Here is a 17,739-nt window from a genome sequence, read left to right as displayed (position 1 = left end):
TGAGCCTTAGCTTCCCCCTGTATAGAATGGGTATAATAATGGATGGCACTTACCTAGAGGTGACAGGGTAGTTGGAAGGATTAGATGTTTAGCTCCTTCTTCTCTCCAGGATAAAAGTGAAAGTGAAGTCACTCAGTCGTGTCCAACTCTTTGCGACCCCATGGACTGTAGCCTACCATGCTCCTCCGTCCATGGAATTTTCCAGGCAAGAGTACTGGAGTGGGGTGCCATTTCCTTCTCCAGAGGATCTTCCCAACCCAGGGATCGAACCTGGGTTTCCTGCATTGTAGTCAGACGCTTTACCATCTGAGCCACCAGGGAAGTCACATATCTGCTTATGATAAGCAGTCACTAAATATTAGCTGATAACCCCAGGGGAAGCAAGACACAACAGATTGGAACCTTCACTCCAGCCACCTTCTTAATGAAGAGCACAAGCTCGAATAGGTTTATCTGGGTCCACACATTTCCAGAGAACACTCGAGGGTTTACAGATCCTTTGTTATTCTCTGCCCTCTCAGCCTAGCTAAGCAGGGAGAAAATGGAGATTGTTTATTCCACATCACAGGGTTAACCCCTGTATTAGCACATTTGGGCTGCAGATTCAGTGTCCAGTGAAGCCTGCTTCCTGGTTCATAGATAGCTGTTTTCTAGCTGCATTTCACATGGAGAAGGGGGCCAGGGAGTCTGTGTGGTCCCTTTTATAAGGGCACTAATCCCAGTCATGAAGCCTCCACCCTCATGACCCAATCAGTTCCCAAAGTCTCCACCTCCAAGTACTATAGCTTTCAACCATACACACTTTGTGGTGAGACACAAACCTTAAGTCTGTAGCTCCCCACAACCAGGACGGACAGTCAGGGCTGGGAGCTGCCCAAGCCCCTCCCCTTCCCTTGTGCCGACTCACCACTGCTGCAAAACTGAGCCTCTGCAGAAGAACTGGCCAAGTGAGTCACCAGTGTGGGCAGAGAGGTGCTGGGAGGGGTCCCTTATGACATTTATCACAAATTGACATCTGCATCCCACCCTTTCATGAGAGCCACAGGATCCTGATTCCTGGTGGGCACCTGCCCCTGTATACAACCTTCCTGCTTTGCTAAGACACTTGCCTGAGTCTCCTTAGACATCTGCAAACATGGCTACAAACAGCCCCACAGACTCAGCCCACTAGGGCAGCCACTCCAGAGGCACAGGACCCTTGCTCTGCAAGTACCTGTGACATCGCCAGCTTCGACAGTCCCCTGTGACCTCACCATCTGGGGAGCTCAGCCCAGCAGGGCCATGGCCACTCTCTCAACCAGCACAAGTAACAAAGGGCCTAGATGACCACCGTGCCCTCGGGAGAGGCCAGAGCCACCAGCACCCCTTCAGATGGGGACAGCAGGTCTACAGACATCCCAGCAGTGGGGTCCCAAAGTCAGGTCCCCCTCCTCGCAGATGACCTGGTGTCTCTTGATGCTGTAACATCAGCCGAACGGCAGGATGTAGATCAGGCCTCCATTGAACCAGCCACCTCGGGGACCACGTCAGAGTCCGGGGATGCAGATAAGCATGAAGCTGCCGAGGGGCAGGCCCAGGAGCCCAGGGAGGCCACAGCCCTGCCTGCTGACCCGGCCCCAGGTGCCCTAAAAAATTCCCTGGGCTTCCAGAACCTAGTGCAGAAAGGGCTGCTGCAAGATTCCAGCGGGACTCAGAATCCTCAGATTTTCCAAGTTAACTCCCTGGTTGAGGAAGCAACGCCACAAGCAGTGGCCACCCCGGACAGAGAGCAGGAGCCAGCAACAGCCACCCCAAGTGCCGAGGCACAGTCCCCCCAAAATGTGGAGGCTCAGCCCATCGTGAGCACCGCAGACCCCAAGGACCAGCTTGACCCTGGGACTGCTGACACCCCTGAAACTGTTGAGGAGAAGCCAGAGGGTCCCGAAGCCTTGAACCCTGACCATGATGCTTCGCTGTCAGCCCCTGCCTCGCCAGGCCCCGGAGCATCGGCCCCAGGGACGGGTCCCCTGGACTCCACTGCTGGCGAGGAGAACAGCTACATGCGCTCCATGACCAGCTTGCTGGGCGGGGGCGAGGGGTCCATCAGCTCCCTGGCAGATATCCTGGTGTGGTCCGATGCCACCATGGGCCTGGCCACAGGCTTCCTGGCCACCGGCCGTGGCTCTGTGTCAGACCTGTTGTACAGCCCAGGGCCTAGCCTGCGCTCCGTCTCCAGCATCCTGGGGAGAGCCAGCTCTGCCCTGTCCTCCAGGCTGGTGGTGAGGACCAGATTGGCCCTGCGCTCTGTCACCCACGTGCTGGAATCAGTGGAGCAGAGGACCATCGAGGGCATCCATTCGGCCATGTACTACCTGACCAGCCATCTCACCCCACACTAGGCCCACGCCAGCCCCTACTGGGACTGGACCCCATGTTCGGCAGCTTCCCAAGACCCCAGGGACACTCCTGCCCTGCTGTCTCGCCCACCCCTGCTCTGGACAGCTCTCCCCACACTGGGCAATAAATCACTGGCCAGCGTTTATTTTCCAAGCGCCGGCCTCCTCCCTTGTCTGTGCAGTGGGCACAGGGTGGAGGGACAGGAGGGGGCTAGGGTGTTCTGGAAATGGAAAAGTGCCCTTCTGAGGGCTTCTTAGCTTGTCCCACTCAGGAGCTGGGAGCCAAAGTGCGGAAAGAGACCTGCCTTGGGACTTCCCGAGTGGCCCAGTGGCTAAGACTCTGAGCCTTCCAGTGCAGGGGGCACAGGTTCAATCCCCAGCCTGGAAACTAAGATCCTGCATGCCACGTGGCATTGCCAATACAATTTTAAAAATTAAAATTAAAGAGAAAGAGAAGGGCCTGGGCAAGCCTGGGAGGCCAGGTGTGGGGAGCTGTGGGCGCTGTCGCTCAGTCATGTCTGACTCTTTGCGACCCCATGGACTGTAGCCTGCCAGGCTCCTCTGCCCATGGAATTTTCCAGGCGACAATACTGGGGTGGGTTGCCATTTCCTCCTCCAGGGGATCTTCCCAACCCAGGGATGGCACCCGCATCTCCTGGGTCTCCTGCACTGGCAGACGGATTCTTTACCACTGCAAAAATTGATCTGGTCTGGACCTCTAACCAGGTAAGTGCATTTCTGAGGAAGTGAGACCTGGCCCTTCTCTGGGGCTTCCTGGATTAGCAGGCTCAGGCCAGCTTGCCGGGCTCTCTGGTAGTGGGGTTGAGAACTCAGAGCAAGACCAATGTGGGTTCAAATCCCAGCACCCTTACTGGCTGTGGGCCAATCCGTTCACCCTCCTGAACCTCCAATTCTCTTCCATAGAACCAACAGCAAACCCATACCATGAAGATATTCTAAGACATAAGGAGAACAACGCAGGTCCTAACACATGATGTCTGGCACTTAATGAGTTCACATGTGTCAGCTGCCACAATTATCCTCCAGCAGACGGTGGACACAGTGGGAAGAAGGATCCTGGTAGGGTGGCCAACCACCCTGCTTTGCCTGGGGTTCCTGGGATGTGAGACTTTCAGATTTAAAACCAAGGAAATCCCAGGCAAACCAGGATAAGTTGGTCACCTTAGACCCATGTCTCTTGACGTGGTTTTGACCCTTGTCTGTGATTCTGTCCACCTTGACAAGGGAGCCACCTACTTTGGAAGGCCACCAGACCACCCTCTGGCTGGACACAGTGCCAACCTGGCCACGTGACTTGGTGAGTGATCTGGCTGGACATCAGCCCCGACTCTCGCCCTTGGCTGGGCGCCTTACATGGGTCACAACCCACACACCTTCCCTACAGCCCTGGCCATGGAGTCCTTCATTCACCCACCCTTCATTCCCAGCAGAGTCTCCAAATGGGAGACAACCTTGGCAGGAACCAGCCCACTGATGGATTGTTTGCCCTTCACAGTAGTTCTTTTTTCTTTTTAATTTATTTTATTTTCCGCTGCGCTGGTCTTCATTCCTTCACTCGGGTTTTCTCTGGTTGTGGCAAGCGGGGGCTACTCGTCATTGTGGTGGGACGGTTTCTCACTGCAGTGGCTTCTGTTGTTGTGAAGCACCGGCTCTCCGGCACCCAGGCTTCAGCAATTGTGTTGCACAGATTCAGTAGATGTGACTTGAGGGCTCTAGAGCACCGGCTCAGTGATTGTGGTGCTCGGGCTTAGTTGCCCTGAGGCATACGGAATCTTCCAAGACCAGGAATCGAACCCGAGTCCCCTGCACTGGCAGGTGGATTTCTTATCCACTGCCCCACTAGGGAAGTCCAAGCCAAGAGATTTTAAATAAAAACTGAGGACGTCCCTGGTGGTCCAGTGGCTGAGAATCCACTTCCCCCATGTAGGGGGCCCAGGTTCGATCCCCAGTCAGGGAACTGGATCCCACATGCCACAACTAAGAGTTTGCATACTGCACCAAGGATTGAAGATCCTGTGTGCCATGGCTAAAGCCTGGTGCAGCCAAATAAATAAATACTTATTAATGGACTTCTGCTTCTCTTGAGAAACCTAGGGGCCGTCTTTCTTCTGGGCAACCTGCAGCCGAGCTGCCCACTTTAGAGGGAACCACCTGCCTTACATCAGGACTGACGTCACTGGCCTGACCCCCAGAGGCGTGCACTTACAACCCCTCCCCAGCACATGCTTCCTGTGAATAAGTCTGATGCCAGGCCCCAAGGGCATAAAACCAGGTGTGTCTACCCCTTCCCTCAAGGAGCTACCACTTTCTGAAGGTGAGCTGCCCCTATGGAGTGAAAGCAAGGAATCCAGAGGAGGGGGGTTGTCAGTTCAGATTCCAGGATCAGGGGCCCTCTGAGGCAGGCCTAAAGAGAAGAAGGATGTGTCCCCAACAGAGGCAAGGACGACAAAAGTAGAGGCAGGCATGGTGGGTGCTCAGTGAGGAGGGTGGCCCAGCAGCTCGACCTGCCCAGAGTCTAGAGCAGAGGAGACAGAACTGCCAGGTGGACCCCAAATGCTTTCAACAAATATTTTTAAAACAGCGAAGGCAATGGCACCCCACTCCAGTACTCTTGCCTGGAAAATCCCATGGACAGAGGAGCCTGGTAGGCTGCAGTCCATGGGGTCGCTAAGAGTCGGGCACGACTGAGCGACTTCCCTTTCACTTTTCACTTTCATGCATTGGAGAAGGAAATGGCAACCCACTCCAGTGTTCTTGCCTGGAGGATCCCATGGACAGAGGAGCCTGGTAGGCTGCAGTCCATGGGGTCGCTAAGAGTCGGGCACGACTGAGCGACTTCCCTTTCACTTTTCACTTTCATGCATTGGAGAAGGAAATGGCAACCCACTCCAGTGTTCTTGCCTGGAGAATCCCAGGGACAGGGGAGCCTGGTGGGCTGCTGTCTATGGTGTCACACAGAGTCGGACACGACTGAAGGGACTTAGCAGCAGCAGCAGCAAGGGCCACTATTGGGCTTCCTAGGTGGTGCTAGTGGTAAGGAACCCGCCTGCCAATGCAGGTAGGCCTAAGAGATGCGAGTTTGATCCCTGGGTCAGGAAGATTCCCTGGCGGAGGGCACAGCAACCCACTCTAGTGTTCTTGCCTTGAGAATTCCATGGACAGAGAAGTCTAGCAGGCTGCAGCCCATAAAGTCTCACAGAGTCAGACACAACTGAAGTGACTTATCACGCACGCACGCAAGTGCCACTCTGTTCCCCAGGAGGTTCAGTGGTAAAGAATCCACCTGCCAATGCAGAAAATTCAGGTTCGATCCCTGAGTCGGGAAGATGCCCTGGAGAAGGAAATGGCAACCCACTCCAGTATTCTTCCCTGGGAAATCTCATGGACAGAGGAGCCTGTCCATGAGGCTATAGTCCATGGGATCACAGAGTCAGACCCAACTTACCAACTAAGCAACAAGAACAAAGCACTGCTTTAGGCCAGGCACTGCCAGATCCTGAGACTGCAAAGGCGAACGAGAGATGGAGGCCGAGCTCGACCCAGGTTAGGGGCAAGGATTAGCCGACTAGCACAATTGCCAAGTGCCGGAGTGTTTGCACCCAGGCCTCAGCCGTGTCCTCAGGGCTCTGTCTTTCCAGCTTGGCCCCTCCTGTGCTGGCTCCATTCTCCAGTGCTCAGACGCCTTCCTGGAAAGAGAGGCTCTAGTTCCCCCTGGCTCTGGCGGGAGAATCCCAGGGGAAGACACGGCTCCGATGCTCTACTGAGCCAATCACGGAGGCCACGGGAAATGAAATAGCTCGTTGCCTGGCGTGGGCCTCAAGTCCACCTCTGGGGCTGGGTCAGTCCAGAAATGGAGGTTCCTCACAGCAAGGGCTGCTGGACCAACACCATTTTGTGTGTTAAAGCCAGCAGAGTTTCAGACTCCCCTGGGGTTACAGTGGATAAGAATCTGACTTGCGATGCAAGGGACGTGGGTTTGGTCCCTAGTCCAAGAAGATTCCACATGCCTCACAACTAAAGCCTGGGCACCACACCTACTGAGCCCGTGCTCTAGTGCCTGAGAGCTGCAACTACCGAAGCCTGCGAGCCCCAGAGCCTGTGCTCCACAGCAGGAGAAGCCGCTGCCATGAGAGGCCTGCACACTGCAGCTGGAGAGTGGCACCCACTCACCACAACTAGAGAGAAGCCTGTGCAACAACGAAGACCCAGCACAACCAAAATAAATAATTATTATAAAAATTATTTGTAAGCAAATTATTTGCTTACAAATAATTTTTTAAAAATAAATAAAAGCTTCCACACCCATGAAGTTAAAAAAAAAAAAAAAAGCCACCCGAGTTATATAGAGCATGCTTTGCCTACATTGCAGGAGACCCGGGTTCGATCCCTGAGTCGGGAAGATCCTCTGGAAAAGGAAATGGCAACCTACTCCAGTACTCCTGCCTGCAAAATCCCATGGACGCAGGAGTGTGGTAGGCCACTGTCCATGGAGTTGCAAAGAGTCAGATGCAACTGAGGGACTTCACTTTCACTTTCACTTTGGGGGTCAGGCTACCTTGAGTCCTGGCTCCTCCTCTTCCTAGCTACGTTCCTTTCATCCCCCATGTGTCGGTCTCCTCATCTGTAAAATGATGATACACCTGCCACATCAAGCTGTTGTGAGGAATAGATGAAGCAAGGGCTTGGAAATGTGCCTGGCTCACTGTTGAGTACCATGTACGTGTTAACGATCACTGTGTTTACTGGGACAGAAGCGTGCTATGGAGCTGTGTGCTGAGGACGGAATTTCCCTGCCTGCTCCTGGCCTTTCCCTTTGTAGTGTGATTAACTGTGGTGTTGGCAAATACACCTGGCAACACGTCATCTCTGCAGGTGGGACCCCCCAGGCATCCAGGTGCTACTGTACCTGCAGAGTCAGGGCGGGGCACTCAGGAATGAGGAATCCAACACAGGGGCTCATGGGTGCACCCCAACTCTGGCTGGAGTGAGAAAGGAAAGGCCCAGAGTCAGGGACTTGGAGAAAGGCCCCATTTCACAGGCCAAGAGGAAGCAATTCATAAGAGACAGGAGCACTTAGCAAATGCGGGTGATCCAGCCTATCACAGGCACATGCACCCCTGTGTTGGATGGATAAATACTAAACTTTTTTTTTTTTTGGCTGCACCACGAAGCTTACAGGATCTTAGTTCCTCAACGAGGGATCAAACCCTGGGCTCTGGCAGTGAAAGTGCCGAGTGCTAACTACTGGATCGCCAGGGAATTCCCTAAACAACTATGGAACTATTGGGCAGGGGCAGCTGGTAGGGACAGAAGGTGGTGTATAAACGGAAAAAGAATGAGCCGTCGTCAGAACAACAGGGCAGTTGTATGGGGGGTACTCTTTGGTGTTGAGAATTGAGATACAACAAAGTTATAAGTTCACCCCAACAAAGCCGGTGTCTCTTCAGTTTCTTGTTTATATATTAGGGTTAACACCTGACAGCTACCAGCATTTCTCTAGATCAACAGCAGTCTTTTCGGGTGTGTATTCTGCCTCTGAGAGATTGACCGGTAAGCAGAGGTTTTGTTTAAAGAAACATTTAGGCTCAGCTAAGAGCCACAGAGGGAGAAGGCAATGGCAACCCACTCCAGTACTCTTGCCTAGAAAATCCCATGGGTGTAGGAGCCTGGTGGGCTGCCCTCTATGGGGCTGCACAGAGTCGGACACAACTGAAGCAACAGCAGCAGCAGCAGCAACAAGAGCCGTAGGACACAACACCCTAATCTCTGAGCCCAGCCAGGGTGTGGCTAAGGGTAGGACACTGACAGTCCTGGGAGATGGCAGAGGAACGCTGTGGCCTCAAGAGGAGGGCTTGGCTGGCGGGTCTCTGGATGGGCAGGAACCACAGATGCTGCACTGGCCCTCCCTGTGGAGTCCTCACGGGCACTGTGGTGCTAGATGAGGGCCAAACCTCCATTTCCTCACCTCTAAAATGCCTGTGATCAAGAATGCATTCAGTTCAGTTCAGTCGCTCAGTTGTGTGACTCTTTGTGACCCCATGAACTGCAGCACACCAGGCCTCCCTGTTCATCACCAACTCCCGGGGTTCACTCAAACTCATGTCCATCGAGTCAGTGATGCCATCCAGCCATCTCATCCTCTGTCGTCCCCTTCTCCTCCTGCCCCCAATCCCTCCCAGCATCAGGGTCTTTTCCAATGAGTCAACTCTTCGCATGAGATGGCCAAAGTATTGGAGTTTCAGCTTTAGCATCGGTCCTTCCATTGAACACCCAGGACTGATCTCCTTCAGGATGGACTGGTTGGATCTCCTTGCAATCCAAGGGACTCTCGAGAGTCTTCTCCAACACCACAGTTCATTCTGTAAACCAATTATCCTTCAATAAAAAAATTAAAAAAAAAAAAAGAATGCATTAGAAAAAGAACAGCATTTAACAATAGGTCTGTGACAAATGTTAGTTTTCTTCCTTCCTTGGGGCTTTCTGCATTGTCTGTCTATATACTGGTCAGGAGTCTCTTCATTAGAAGTGACAAAAACCCACAGATTTGACAAGCTGGGCAGAAAAGGGCTGAGAAGGAACTGACTTTCGAGATGCCTGCTGTCGGGTCACAAAGCTGTCAGATACCTCCATGGCTGTGTCCTCTACCTCCCATGGCAACTCTTCTCCAAGCTTCTGCTTATGTCAGAGAACGAGGCTCCTGGAGGCTCCAGGTCCACAGCCTTGCACTTCCATGACCAAGAGAAAAGGTCTGTTTCCTGCTCCAGTCTGATAAATTCCAAGGGGAAGGACTCTGGTTGGCCCAGCCTGGATCACATGGTGGAAAGGTCAGACCTGGTGCCTCTCTGAGCAGGCAGCTCTGGACATCCTGAGCCACGCCCCTCCCTCCCAGAGATGAAAAGCAGGAGCCAGGCAAACTGTCCTTTTCTGGCTACCTGGGGTTCCCCACTGCAGGTGGCACAGCCCTGACCTCCCTTTCCACCCACATCTGAAGGCTCCCCTGCAGATAAAAGTCACTTTTCCCACAAAACCAGTCTGAGGCTCCAGATGAGGTCAGATGTTCACACAAAGCCACCCAGAGCGCAGTCCTCAGCTCTACGCCCTGAAGATGCCCACCACAACACTAGAGTTTGTCTGTGAATCCTCTGCCCACAGTCAGACTGTTTCTGAACCATGTGTTTGGAAAGAGCTGAGGCATTCTGAAGTGTTCTCCTTGCAACTCCATGGATTGAAAATTCTTCCTTTGGATCTCTGAATTCTAAATATTCATGAGAAAATAGGATTCGCCTAAAACACCTGGTTTTGTTTCTGACCACCTGTATATTATTGGGTGTGTTTTAGTTGCTCAGTCGTGTCCAACTCTGCGACCCTATGGACTGCCACCTGCCAGGCTCCTCTGTCCATGGGATTCTCCAGACAAGAATACTGGAGTGGGTAGCCATTCCCTTCTGCAGAGGATCTTCCCAACCCAGGGATTGAACCTGTGTCTCCTGCATTGCAAGCAGATTCTTTACCATTTGAGCCACCAGGGAATATTAAGTGCTTGTCAAAATGCAGTTTTCGATGAAGAAAAACATCTGCCACGGTAGGCCTCCAGCGCTCTGAACTTGGACAAAACAATCAAGGTGCTCTAGCAAGAGGAGGTGGTTAGGATTATTCCTGGCCAAAGACGGTTAAGTCAAGGCAGAGAGGGAGGCAGGGCATAGTGGCGGATTGCTGCTGGCCCCTGGAAGGTTCTGGGCTTGGGGATTCCGCATTGTATAATCTGCTATGGTGTGAAATGGAGATGGGGCAACCGCGGAACAACACCCACAACAGAAATTTTGGCAAGCTGTCAGGTAGGCTCTACCCTCCCCACTCCCCCCTACCCAGGGGTGGCCTGGCCAAACCGCAACCAGCACCGGCAGGCAGGCATGGGGGTGAATGTCACAGCACAGACGTCAGAGGAAGGTGGAGGAGGGAACCAAGGATGGGAGCAGAGTGGCGTGAGCAGGGCCCAGTGTCTCCTCCCACAAGGCAGGTAGCCAAACACTGCTGAGATGTCCTGGGCGATGGGTGTGGGGGGAAATGTCCCATGCTGCCACCTGCTCCGTCTCCAGAGCAGGATCCCAGGCTGGGAACCGAAAAGGGGGCAGGCAGGTGGGTGACGGTGAACAATGGCCTCTCTGGAAGAGGGATCCCAGTTGGCTGCAGGACGCACTTTAGGCCACCACGGGGCCCTCGCCAGCCGCCCTGAGGCCAGGAGGCGCCGTTTCCCCCGCTAGGGCTGGTCCCCTTCCGTCGCGGGGAGGAGCGGAGGGCGCGACCAGGCAGGCGAGGGGCGAGGAGGACAGGGAGGCCCGGCAGCTCCATGCCCAGTCCCGCCGTCTCCATGGCGACGGCTACCTCACCGCGGAGGCGGGGAGAGCTGCAGGGTGAGTCTTTGCCGGTTGCTACGCAACGGCCCAGTGACGTCAGGCGATTGAGTTTGGTTCCCAAGGTAACTGGCTGGGCAGCTGGGCCGGGAACTATTTGCGTCTGTCCCCCGAGGGTCTGCGGAGCCTCCGGGGTCTGGCGCAGCTGCGGAAATGCGCTCCTGGCCCGCGGGCAGGCAGAAGACGGAACACAGAGGCCCTTTTCAGCTCTCGGAGACCCGCGACCCAGGCGGGGCGGGGTCTGCGCCCAAAGCAGGACGCCCCCACTCTGCTCCCTGTCGCCCAGGTTTTCTCCCCACTCGGGGGGCCCCGGGACCGCCAGGCTTTATCCTATTTATAAATGTTCGGCTGGGTGAACTCCTTGAAGTAACGCACTCCTGTTTGGAGCAGCCCAGGCTCACTGTCACCTCACTGGCACACAGTGGGCGCTCTGCACGCGCTTCCCATGGGACTGCAGATGTTCCCCTGAGAGAGGATATTGTTCCAACCTGGAGTGGAAGAAGGGGAGGGACAAGACACCACAGGAGCAGAAAAAGCATCAGGTGTGCAAAGACAAAGCCATGACCTAAATTTGCGCCTGAGAGCTGGCCCAGGCCCAGGAAGGTGGGGATGAGAGGTGGGGAAGGGAGGGGTGAGCGGGTCCCCTCAGGACTCAGCCCCTAACTGGGTCTCAGGACTTAAGTGACACAGTCTGTCCAGGCCTCTCAGGCTCCTTCCTCCGTATGCCACCTGTCAAAACAGAGTACCACCCAAGCCTCTCACAGTCTGTCTCCAGGGAGCTGTCCAGTGGGCCAGACCAGGCTGGACTCAGGGACACAGATATCTGAACCCAGGCCAGAGAGAATGAGCCAAGCACCCACATCCTGGCCAGTTGTTAACCCAGGAGCCAGGGGGCACTCTGCCGGTCCCAGCCAAGCGGGGCCTCTACTCCATCCCTGTGGCCCTTCCTGTCTCTTAGTCTCACTGATGGGGGCTTGGAAGACGGGAGGCACCAGGCATCTCTGAAAGACCAGCCTCGGGGGCTGGCTTCCTGGGCCTGGTTCTCAATTGAGAAAAGCCTGCAGCCTTCATCCTCTCTTCCCCTCGGGGTGGAGCAAGCTCCATGATCCCAGATTCACACAAAGACCTGTTCAAGGATCCCCACCAGGCCCACCTCCCCCAACCTGTCTTCTCCCAGATGGGCCCTGCAGAACAGGCTCTGGGCCCAGGAACCAGAGCTGGCAAGCAGAACCAGCTACATAATGTATGGGGCCCAAGTGAAGCAAAAATACAAGGTCCCTTCTTCAAAAAGTATTGAGAATGTCAAGACAACAACAACAAAAACAAACAAAAAAGAAAACAAAAATGAAATTAAAAAAGGACATCAAGACAGGGATGGCGAAGCATTAAGCCAAGCCCGGAACCCCATGGGACTGCACAGGGTACAGACTCATGAGGCCAACCTAGCTGCTGTGTCACCGACACCAAGCAAGGCTCCTTCCTGGGCACAGCCCGCCTCTTCCTTCTCTCAGGTCCCTCTGCTGGCCTCTCCCCATGCTGCTGCTGGCTGCTTCCTGGACCACTGTACACACCATCCAGTCAACACAATGTGAACATCTAGGGCGGCCTCAAAGAGGCTCACAAGATATCACATGTGGGGGCGGAGGGGTAAACCTGGTGCTTTCTTAGCAAAGGACCCAAACCACAGAACACTTTCAGAAATGCTCATTCTTGCAAATGCTGATTGTCTGATTCCCTATTTCGAGCTGAACAAAACTTGCTCTTGGAAAAATGTGAGGGTCATCTACCTAAGATGATGAAATGTGAAGTGTAGCAGGTGATGGATGATAAGTTGACACTGATTAACACTACAACACAGAAGAACAAAAGTCGCGGTCGTGCCTGTGGTCTACATCCCACCCATGATTCATCCCACTCTGTCTTCAGGGAACCAAGGGAGAGAACTTCTGCCTCAGCCCATCTGGTTCATCTCTACCCTGGGATCAGGGCTGGCAAACCCCTCTGCTGGACTCCCTGCACAGCCCGCCCCCTCCACCAGGCTCTCTGATTCCTGCCCTCCTGCCAGGGTGAGTACCCCAACGTGGGCGCTGTGCTGCACCATCCAGGTCACCTGTAGGCCTGAAGGATTTAGGGTACCCCAGAGCTGGGAGTACAGGCTTCAGACAGAAGGACCCTCAGCTGTCAGCCCTCTCTGGGGATCACTTCAACTGAAGAAAGTAAAATATCTTGGCCAAAGCCAAGAGCATCACTTGTTTAAAGCATCACTCTGGCTACGGGGAGGAGAATGGATTCACCACATGCACCCCCTTTGGCACATGTTAGCCCTTTGGCCCAATTGCTAGGTTTTAACCTCCATGTGTGTGAGATAACTAATTTGCCACTTGAGGTTGGAACCCAGCCCTTGGACTGTTTGGATCCTTGCACAGCCTTGCACTGACTGTGTGTGTGAGTCACTCGGTCGTGTCCAACTCTTTGAGACCCCATGGACTGCAGCCTGCCTCTGTCCATGGAGTTCTCCAGGCAAGAATACTGGAGTGGGTTGCCCTTCTCCCTGACCCAGGGGATCTTCCCTACCCAGGGATCGCACTGCAGTCGGATTCTTTACCTTCTGAGCCACCAGGGAAGCCTTGCACCGAGTACATGCTCAATGAACATTTATGGCTCACAATCTGCTGACACTTCTGTTTCTGCAGTGATCTCTGGGAGTCTTGCTTCTCAGACCAGCATCAGCACCACTTGGGAGCTTGTAGGAAATGTAGAATCCCAGGCCCCACACAGACCTCGTCAATCAGAATCTGTGGTGTAATAAGGTCTCCCAGAAATTTGGATATGTGGGAAAGCTTGAGAAGCACTTCTGATGAGTAGAATAACTAGAGGAAGTGTGGGAAGTGGGAAGTGAGCCAGGGGGCAAGCCCAGATGTATATAGAGGGCTCACTGCAGGGAAGGGAGGTGTTATCCCTTAAGAGTGCTGCTCACCCTGAGTCACAGAGTCTGAGAAGAAAAGGGACCAGTAATAAAGCTCTTAGTGGGTGCTTTCTATGTCCCAGACACTGGTTTCTCCACCTTTATTATTATCCAACTAATTCAGCCTTCACAACAGCCCTATGAAGTGGGATCACTGTGTCCTTACAGAAGATAGAGAAACCGAGGTGAGGCTGAGATTGTTCTAGAATCTTCAGCAGGTACACACTTTTGGCTGTACCTGGTGTTTAGGGCAGGGTCTGTTCTGATTGGTCGCTGCCTGTCCTACTGGTTATTCAATGTTTTGAGCGTCGCCCTGGTTACACAGCTGGATGGAGGAGGCAGGATCCAAACCAGCCCTCTGGTGCTGGAGCCACGCCCCAAGCCAGGATCCTCTATCCATCTGGGGCCGTCACCACCCAGAAACAGCACACCTCAGGGACGAGTAATGTGTGTCAAAGTGCTGTGTAAGCTGTAAAGCACAGTGTAAATGCCAAATGGATTCCTCCGGGACAGAAGTGAGAGAAGCCTGTTAAAAATGGAGAAGCGGGGTTGTGAGAAGGCAGACCAGAGGCTGCTGCGGGGAAGCAGAATTCTCTCTGGTTGCTCAACGGGGTAGCTGAAGCAAGATGAAAAAGCCTCCCTGAGTGGAGCCCCAGGATCAGCCCATGGAAGCTCTAACTTGCCAGAGCCCCGATCAGGCACCAAAAGCAGTAGCCCCCGTGAGTCCTCCTGGAATAACCGAGCCCTCCCGATATTTCCCACAAGGGGGCGCTGCTCCCCAACCTACGTCCCACTGGACCCCACCTGCTCTCAGGAAATTAGGCCTTGGAAGGAGTCCTGGTGAGCAAGCTCCAGGGGCTTTGAGAAGTGGAAAAGGAAGGCAGGCAGGATGGAGGGAGCCTACGGAGGAGCTCTTGTTCCCACTTTACAGATGAGGAATCTGAGGTCCAAAGATGTCGGATCAGATCCCCCAAACCAGGAAGTTAGGGAGAGGTCGGGTCTGGGTCATTTGATTCCAACCTCAGTTCCCAAGGAGACCACAAGTGGCTGCCGGCTCCTCTGACCCTGTCCTGTCACTTTGTGCCTGTATTCTGTATTCTGGGAGGTGGCTGGAACTCCCAGCACAACTGGATTCCCACAATTCCAACAGCCAGACCTCAGAAAGACAGCCCTGTTCCTGAACTTTTTGAGGTGGTGGGCTCCCTGCCCTCCGAGTTTCAAGAACCCCCACCTGCCACCCCAACCTAGCAGCCTCCCCACTCAGGCAGAACCTGAAGTCTCTTCTCCCGAATCTGGCTCTGGGCCCCCCAGAATCATGTCCTCTTCCACGTCCCCTCCCCACCCCAGGGACCCCCATGGGTTCACGTTTGCACCCTGGCGCCCCACTGCAGGCAGCAGCACAAATAAACAAGGGGACGTTTGAGCCTGTGGCTGGGGCCAAACCGGGCACCAAGGTTTTTTTTCCTCCGCTCCCACCAACTCCTTTTATGGTCTCTGGGTCCAGTTCCTTCTTCATAATAAGTCGTTAACTGGAAAGGCCTCAGAAGTCACTGAGCCCGACTCCAGCCAACACTTTCCTTTTCTAAAGAGAAAAAAAGTCTTTACGCCTCCCAGGCGTAAAGTCTCCAGGCGGGTTCCTAAGACCAGGACCGGCAGGCGGCATCCTGAACGGGAGGGAAACTCTAGCCCTGAGATGGGATCCTGGCACACACCTGTAAAGTAGGGGGGAGGGGGGACCCTAACCGCGGCGTAAGATTCTAAGGTCCTTGCCTCTAGCTCCTGAGGTTCTGTCACCTGCCCTGGGGGCCGCCAAAGAAGCATCTAATCCGCCCCGCTCGGTAGGACGCTTTCTTTCCCTCTGTCCTGGGAGCTGGGGTTAGCTCGCGTGTCGGGGAGCACGTGCGTGTATATGATCATGTGTGTACAGAGGCATGTGAGCCGCCGCACACGCGTCCGCGCCCTGGCCTGGGGGTGGTGGGGAGGTGTCTGTGCGCGCCCCCTAGGGGCCGGCCACCACCCTCTGCCGCAGCTGCCCAGTGGCCGTGTACAGCCCGCGTGTACCCGGCGCGCACCAGGCCGGCCACCCTCCCGTCCCGGCCGAGAGCACGAGGGTATGCTGGCGGAGCCAGGATGCGCGCCGCCCCCAGAAGCAGGGTACTTCTGGTTCTCGGTTCCCAGGCCGCCCCTTCCCGCCCGGCATTCTCTGTTTTCCCGGGTCTCCCCCTCTGCCCGCGAGGAGCGCTCCCGGGGCGGGATCCGAGAGCAGCCCCGCCCGGGCGGGCCGGCGAGGGTGGCGGGGCGGCCGGGCGCGCGCCGCCCCTCCCCTGTCGCCCCCGCCCCGGCGCCCCGATGGGTTTTTCCATGACTGCATCCGGCCGCGGGCCGTCTTTGTTCCCGCCATCCGCGGCAGTGCCTGCGAGCTGGCCCGTCTCTCCCCCGCGCGCCGGGGTTTTTCCAGGGCTCAACTGGAGCATGGAGGAGCCGCCTTCCCGCCCCCGGCCGAGCGGCGGCCCCCACGGGACCCTGCGATCCCAGACGCACCGCACCGTCCGTTCCTTCCCCGCCGCCAAGGCCTGCGGCCCCTGAGCCCGTATTTGTGCGCCTAGTTGACTGTCACCCGGCTTGAGCGCTCCTGCGTTTCGTTACGCGCTCTTGGCGCCCCGAGTCCCTCCCAGGCTGCACCTTGTGAAGCGAGGGTCGGGCCGGTGCAGTGTCTGCAGAGCCTCCAGCTTGTGTTGGGGGCTCACATTTCTCCCCAGAAGCAGGCGTCCCAGAGGGGCACCCGAGCGCGCGCCAACGGCCCCATCACAGCGAGAGATCGCCGTGTGTGCCTAGCGCGCGCTGACAGCTCGCGAGCAGAAATGCGCCCGCCCCCACGGGAAAATGGGCACACTCGCGGGCAGCAAGCGCCAGAGCGTGGGGGACTCCTCTGTCCCACTCCCCCAAGGAAGGGGAAACCGGCAGGCGGAAAGGGGGAGAGATAGGAGATGCGGGGGCGGGGGGTGGTATTCGAGGGAGTGAGGACAGGCACGCGGTTTCCATGTGCCCCGTGGGGACTGTCTGCAGCCTGGTTCTGCACTGAGCCGCCTTCATTTGTCTGCGAACCGGCGGAGCTTCCCGGCTATTACCCTGCCATGTTGGCGGGAAATGTGTAAGAAACAGTTTTTTGCTAAGCCCTGCTGAGAAGCCAGACTCCCAGGGTGGCCTGCGGGCTGGGGTACAGGGATGAAGGGGCGTCTGGGCAGAGGAAGGGGTTCTGAATTAAGAGGGTGTCTGGCTCTGTGAGAGTTTGGGAACTCTGACGGGTCCCCTCCCCACAGCCCGACAGGAGGCAGCCTCAGAGGGCTAAAGATCTGGAGGTGGGGCGGGAGAAGGATGCAGGGTAAGGGACCCCCAGATCCGCAGAGACCCGGAGCCTCCTGGCTATGAGGAGTGGAAGGGAGGGTCCCTAGACCCCTCTGAGTGCCAGCCTCTTCCCCCGCCCCTGGTGCATCATCTTGTCTGCTGAGCAGTCTTGGGGAGCCCACTGTTCTGAAAGGGCCCTTTCTCCAGGTGTGTCTCTGTCGGTGGAGCCCACTCGGTCCAGCCCCTTCCCCTATTCTCTGCTCAGAGAACTTCGGCCACCTCTACCCACTAGTCCTCCCAGGACCACGAAGTCTTGGTTCCTGGGCTTCCTCCTGCTCACAGGTTAACAGAGAGGCTCTTGCCCTTGTGGAACTAGTGGAAGGTTCCAGAAGCTGAGACAGGGCACCTTGCCCTCCACCACAGGGTTTCTGTCTGTCCTTGGGCAGGGTCAGCAGTGGGGACAGCAGGTTAGAGAATCTGCCAGCGTTAGCATCCTATTTGCTTTTACCTTGCCCTCAGTTATCTTGTCAACCACTGACCTTCGGCCTTCCCAGGTGGCACTAATGGTAAAGAATCCGTTTGCCAATGTAGGAGACACAAGAGACCACTGGTTCGATCCCTG

General features: G+C 55.5%; 1 protein-coding gene and 1 long non-coding RNA gene across 3 annotated transcripts; one reads left to right on the top strand and one right to left on the bottom strand.

Annotated features, from left to right (window-relative positions):
* Positions 1-274: 274 nt before the first annotated feature.
* Positions 275-2,529, top strand: TEX44 (testis expressed 44). The gene has a single exon (XM_086335547.1). It carries the CDS (start codon positions 1,323-1,325, stop codon positions 2,376-2,378), a length of 1,056 nt encoding a protein of 351 aa, XP_086191673.1. The 5' UTR covers positions 275-1,322; the 3' UTR covers positions 2,379-2,529.
* A 5,213-nt stretch (positions 2,530-7,742) lies between these two features.
* Positions 7,743-16,715, bottom strand: LOC147377679 (uncharacterized). 2 transcript variants are annotated; one of them, XR_015140303.1, is made up of 2 exons: positions 16,455-16,715; positions 7,743-8,771 (listed from the first exon to the last, which is right to left on the bottom strand). It is a non-coding gene; the product is annotated as an uncharacterized LOC147377679 (long non-coding RNA). The 2 variants fall into 2 exon arrangements; XR_015140302.1 differs by lacking the exon at positions 16,455-16,715 and adding an exon at positions 9,021-9,200.
* Positions 16,716-17,739: the final 1,024 nt, after the last annotated feature.

This window comes from Bos grunniens, chromosome 2 (genome assembly GCF_055505025.1).
Source record: "Bos grunniens cultivar Pamir isolate PY7600 chromosome 2, Bosgru_T2T1.0, whole genome shotgun sequence".
Classification (NCBI taxonomy): Eukaryota; Metazoa; Chordata; class Mammalia; order Artiodactyla; family Bovidae; genus Bos; species Bos grunniens.
The sequence above is the reverse complement of the archived record's forward strand: the minus strand, read 5'-3'. Positions and strand labels throughout refer to the sequence as shown.

Excerpts from the sequence above, each read along its gene's own strand:
- TEX44 (XM_086335547.1), top strand. The coding sequence starts at position 1,323 with ATGACCACCGTGCCCTCGGGAGAGGCCAGAGCCACCAGCACCCCTTCA.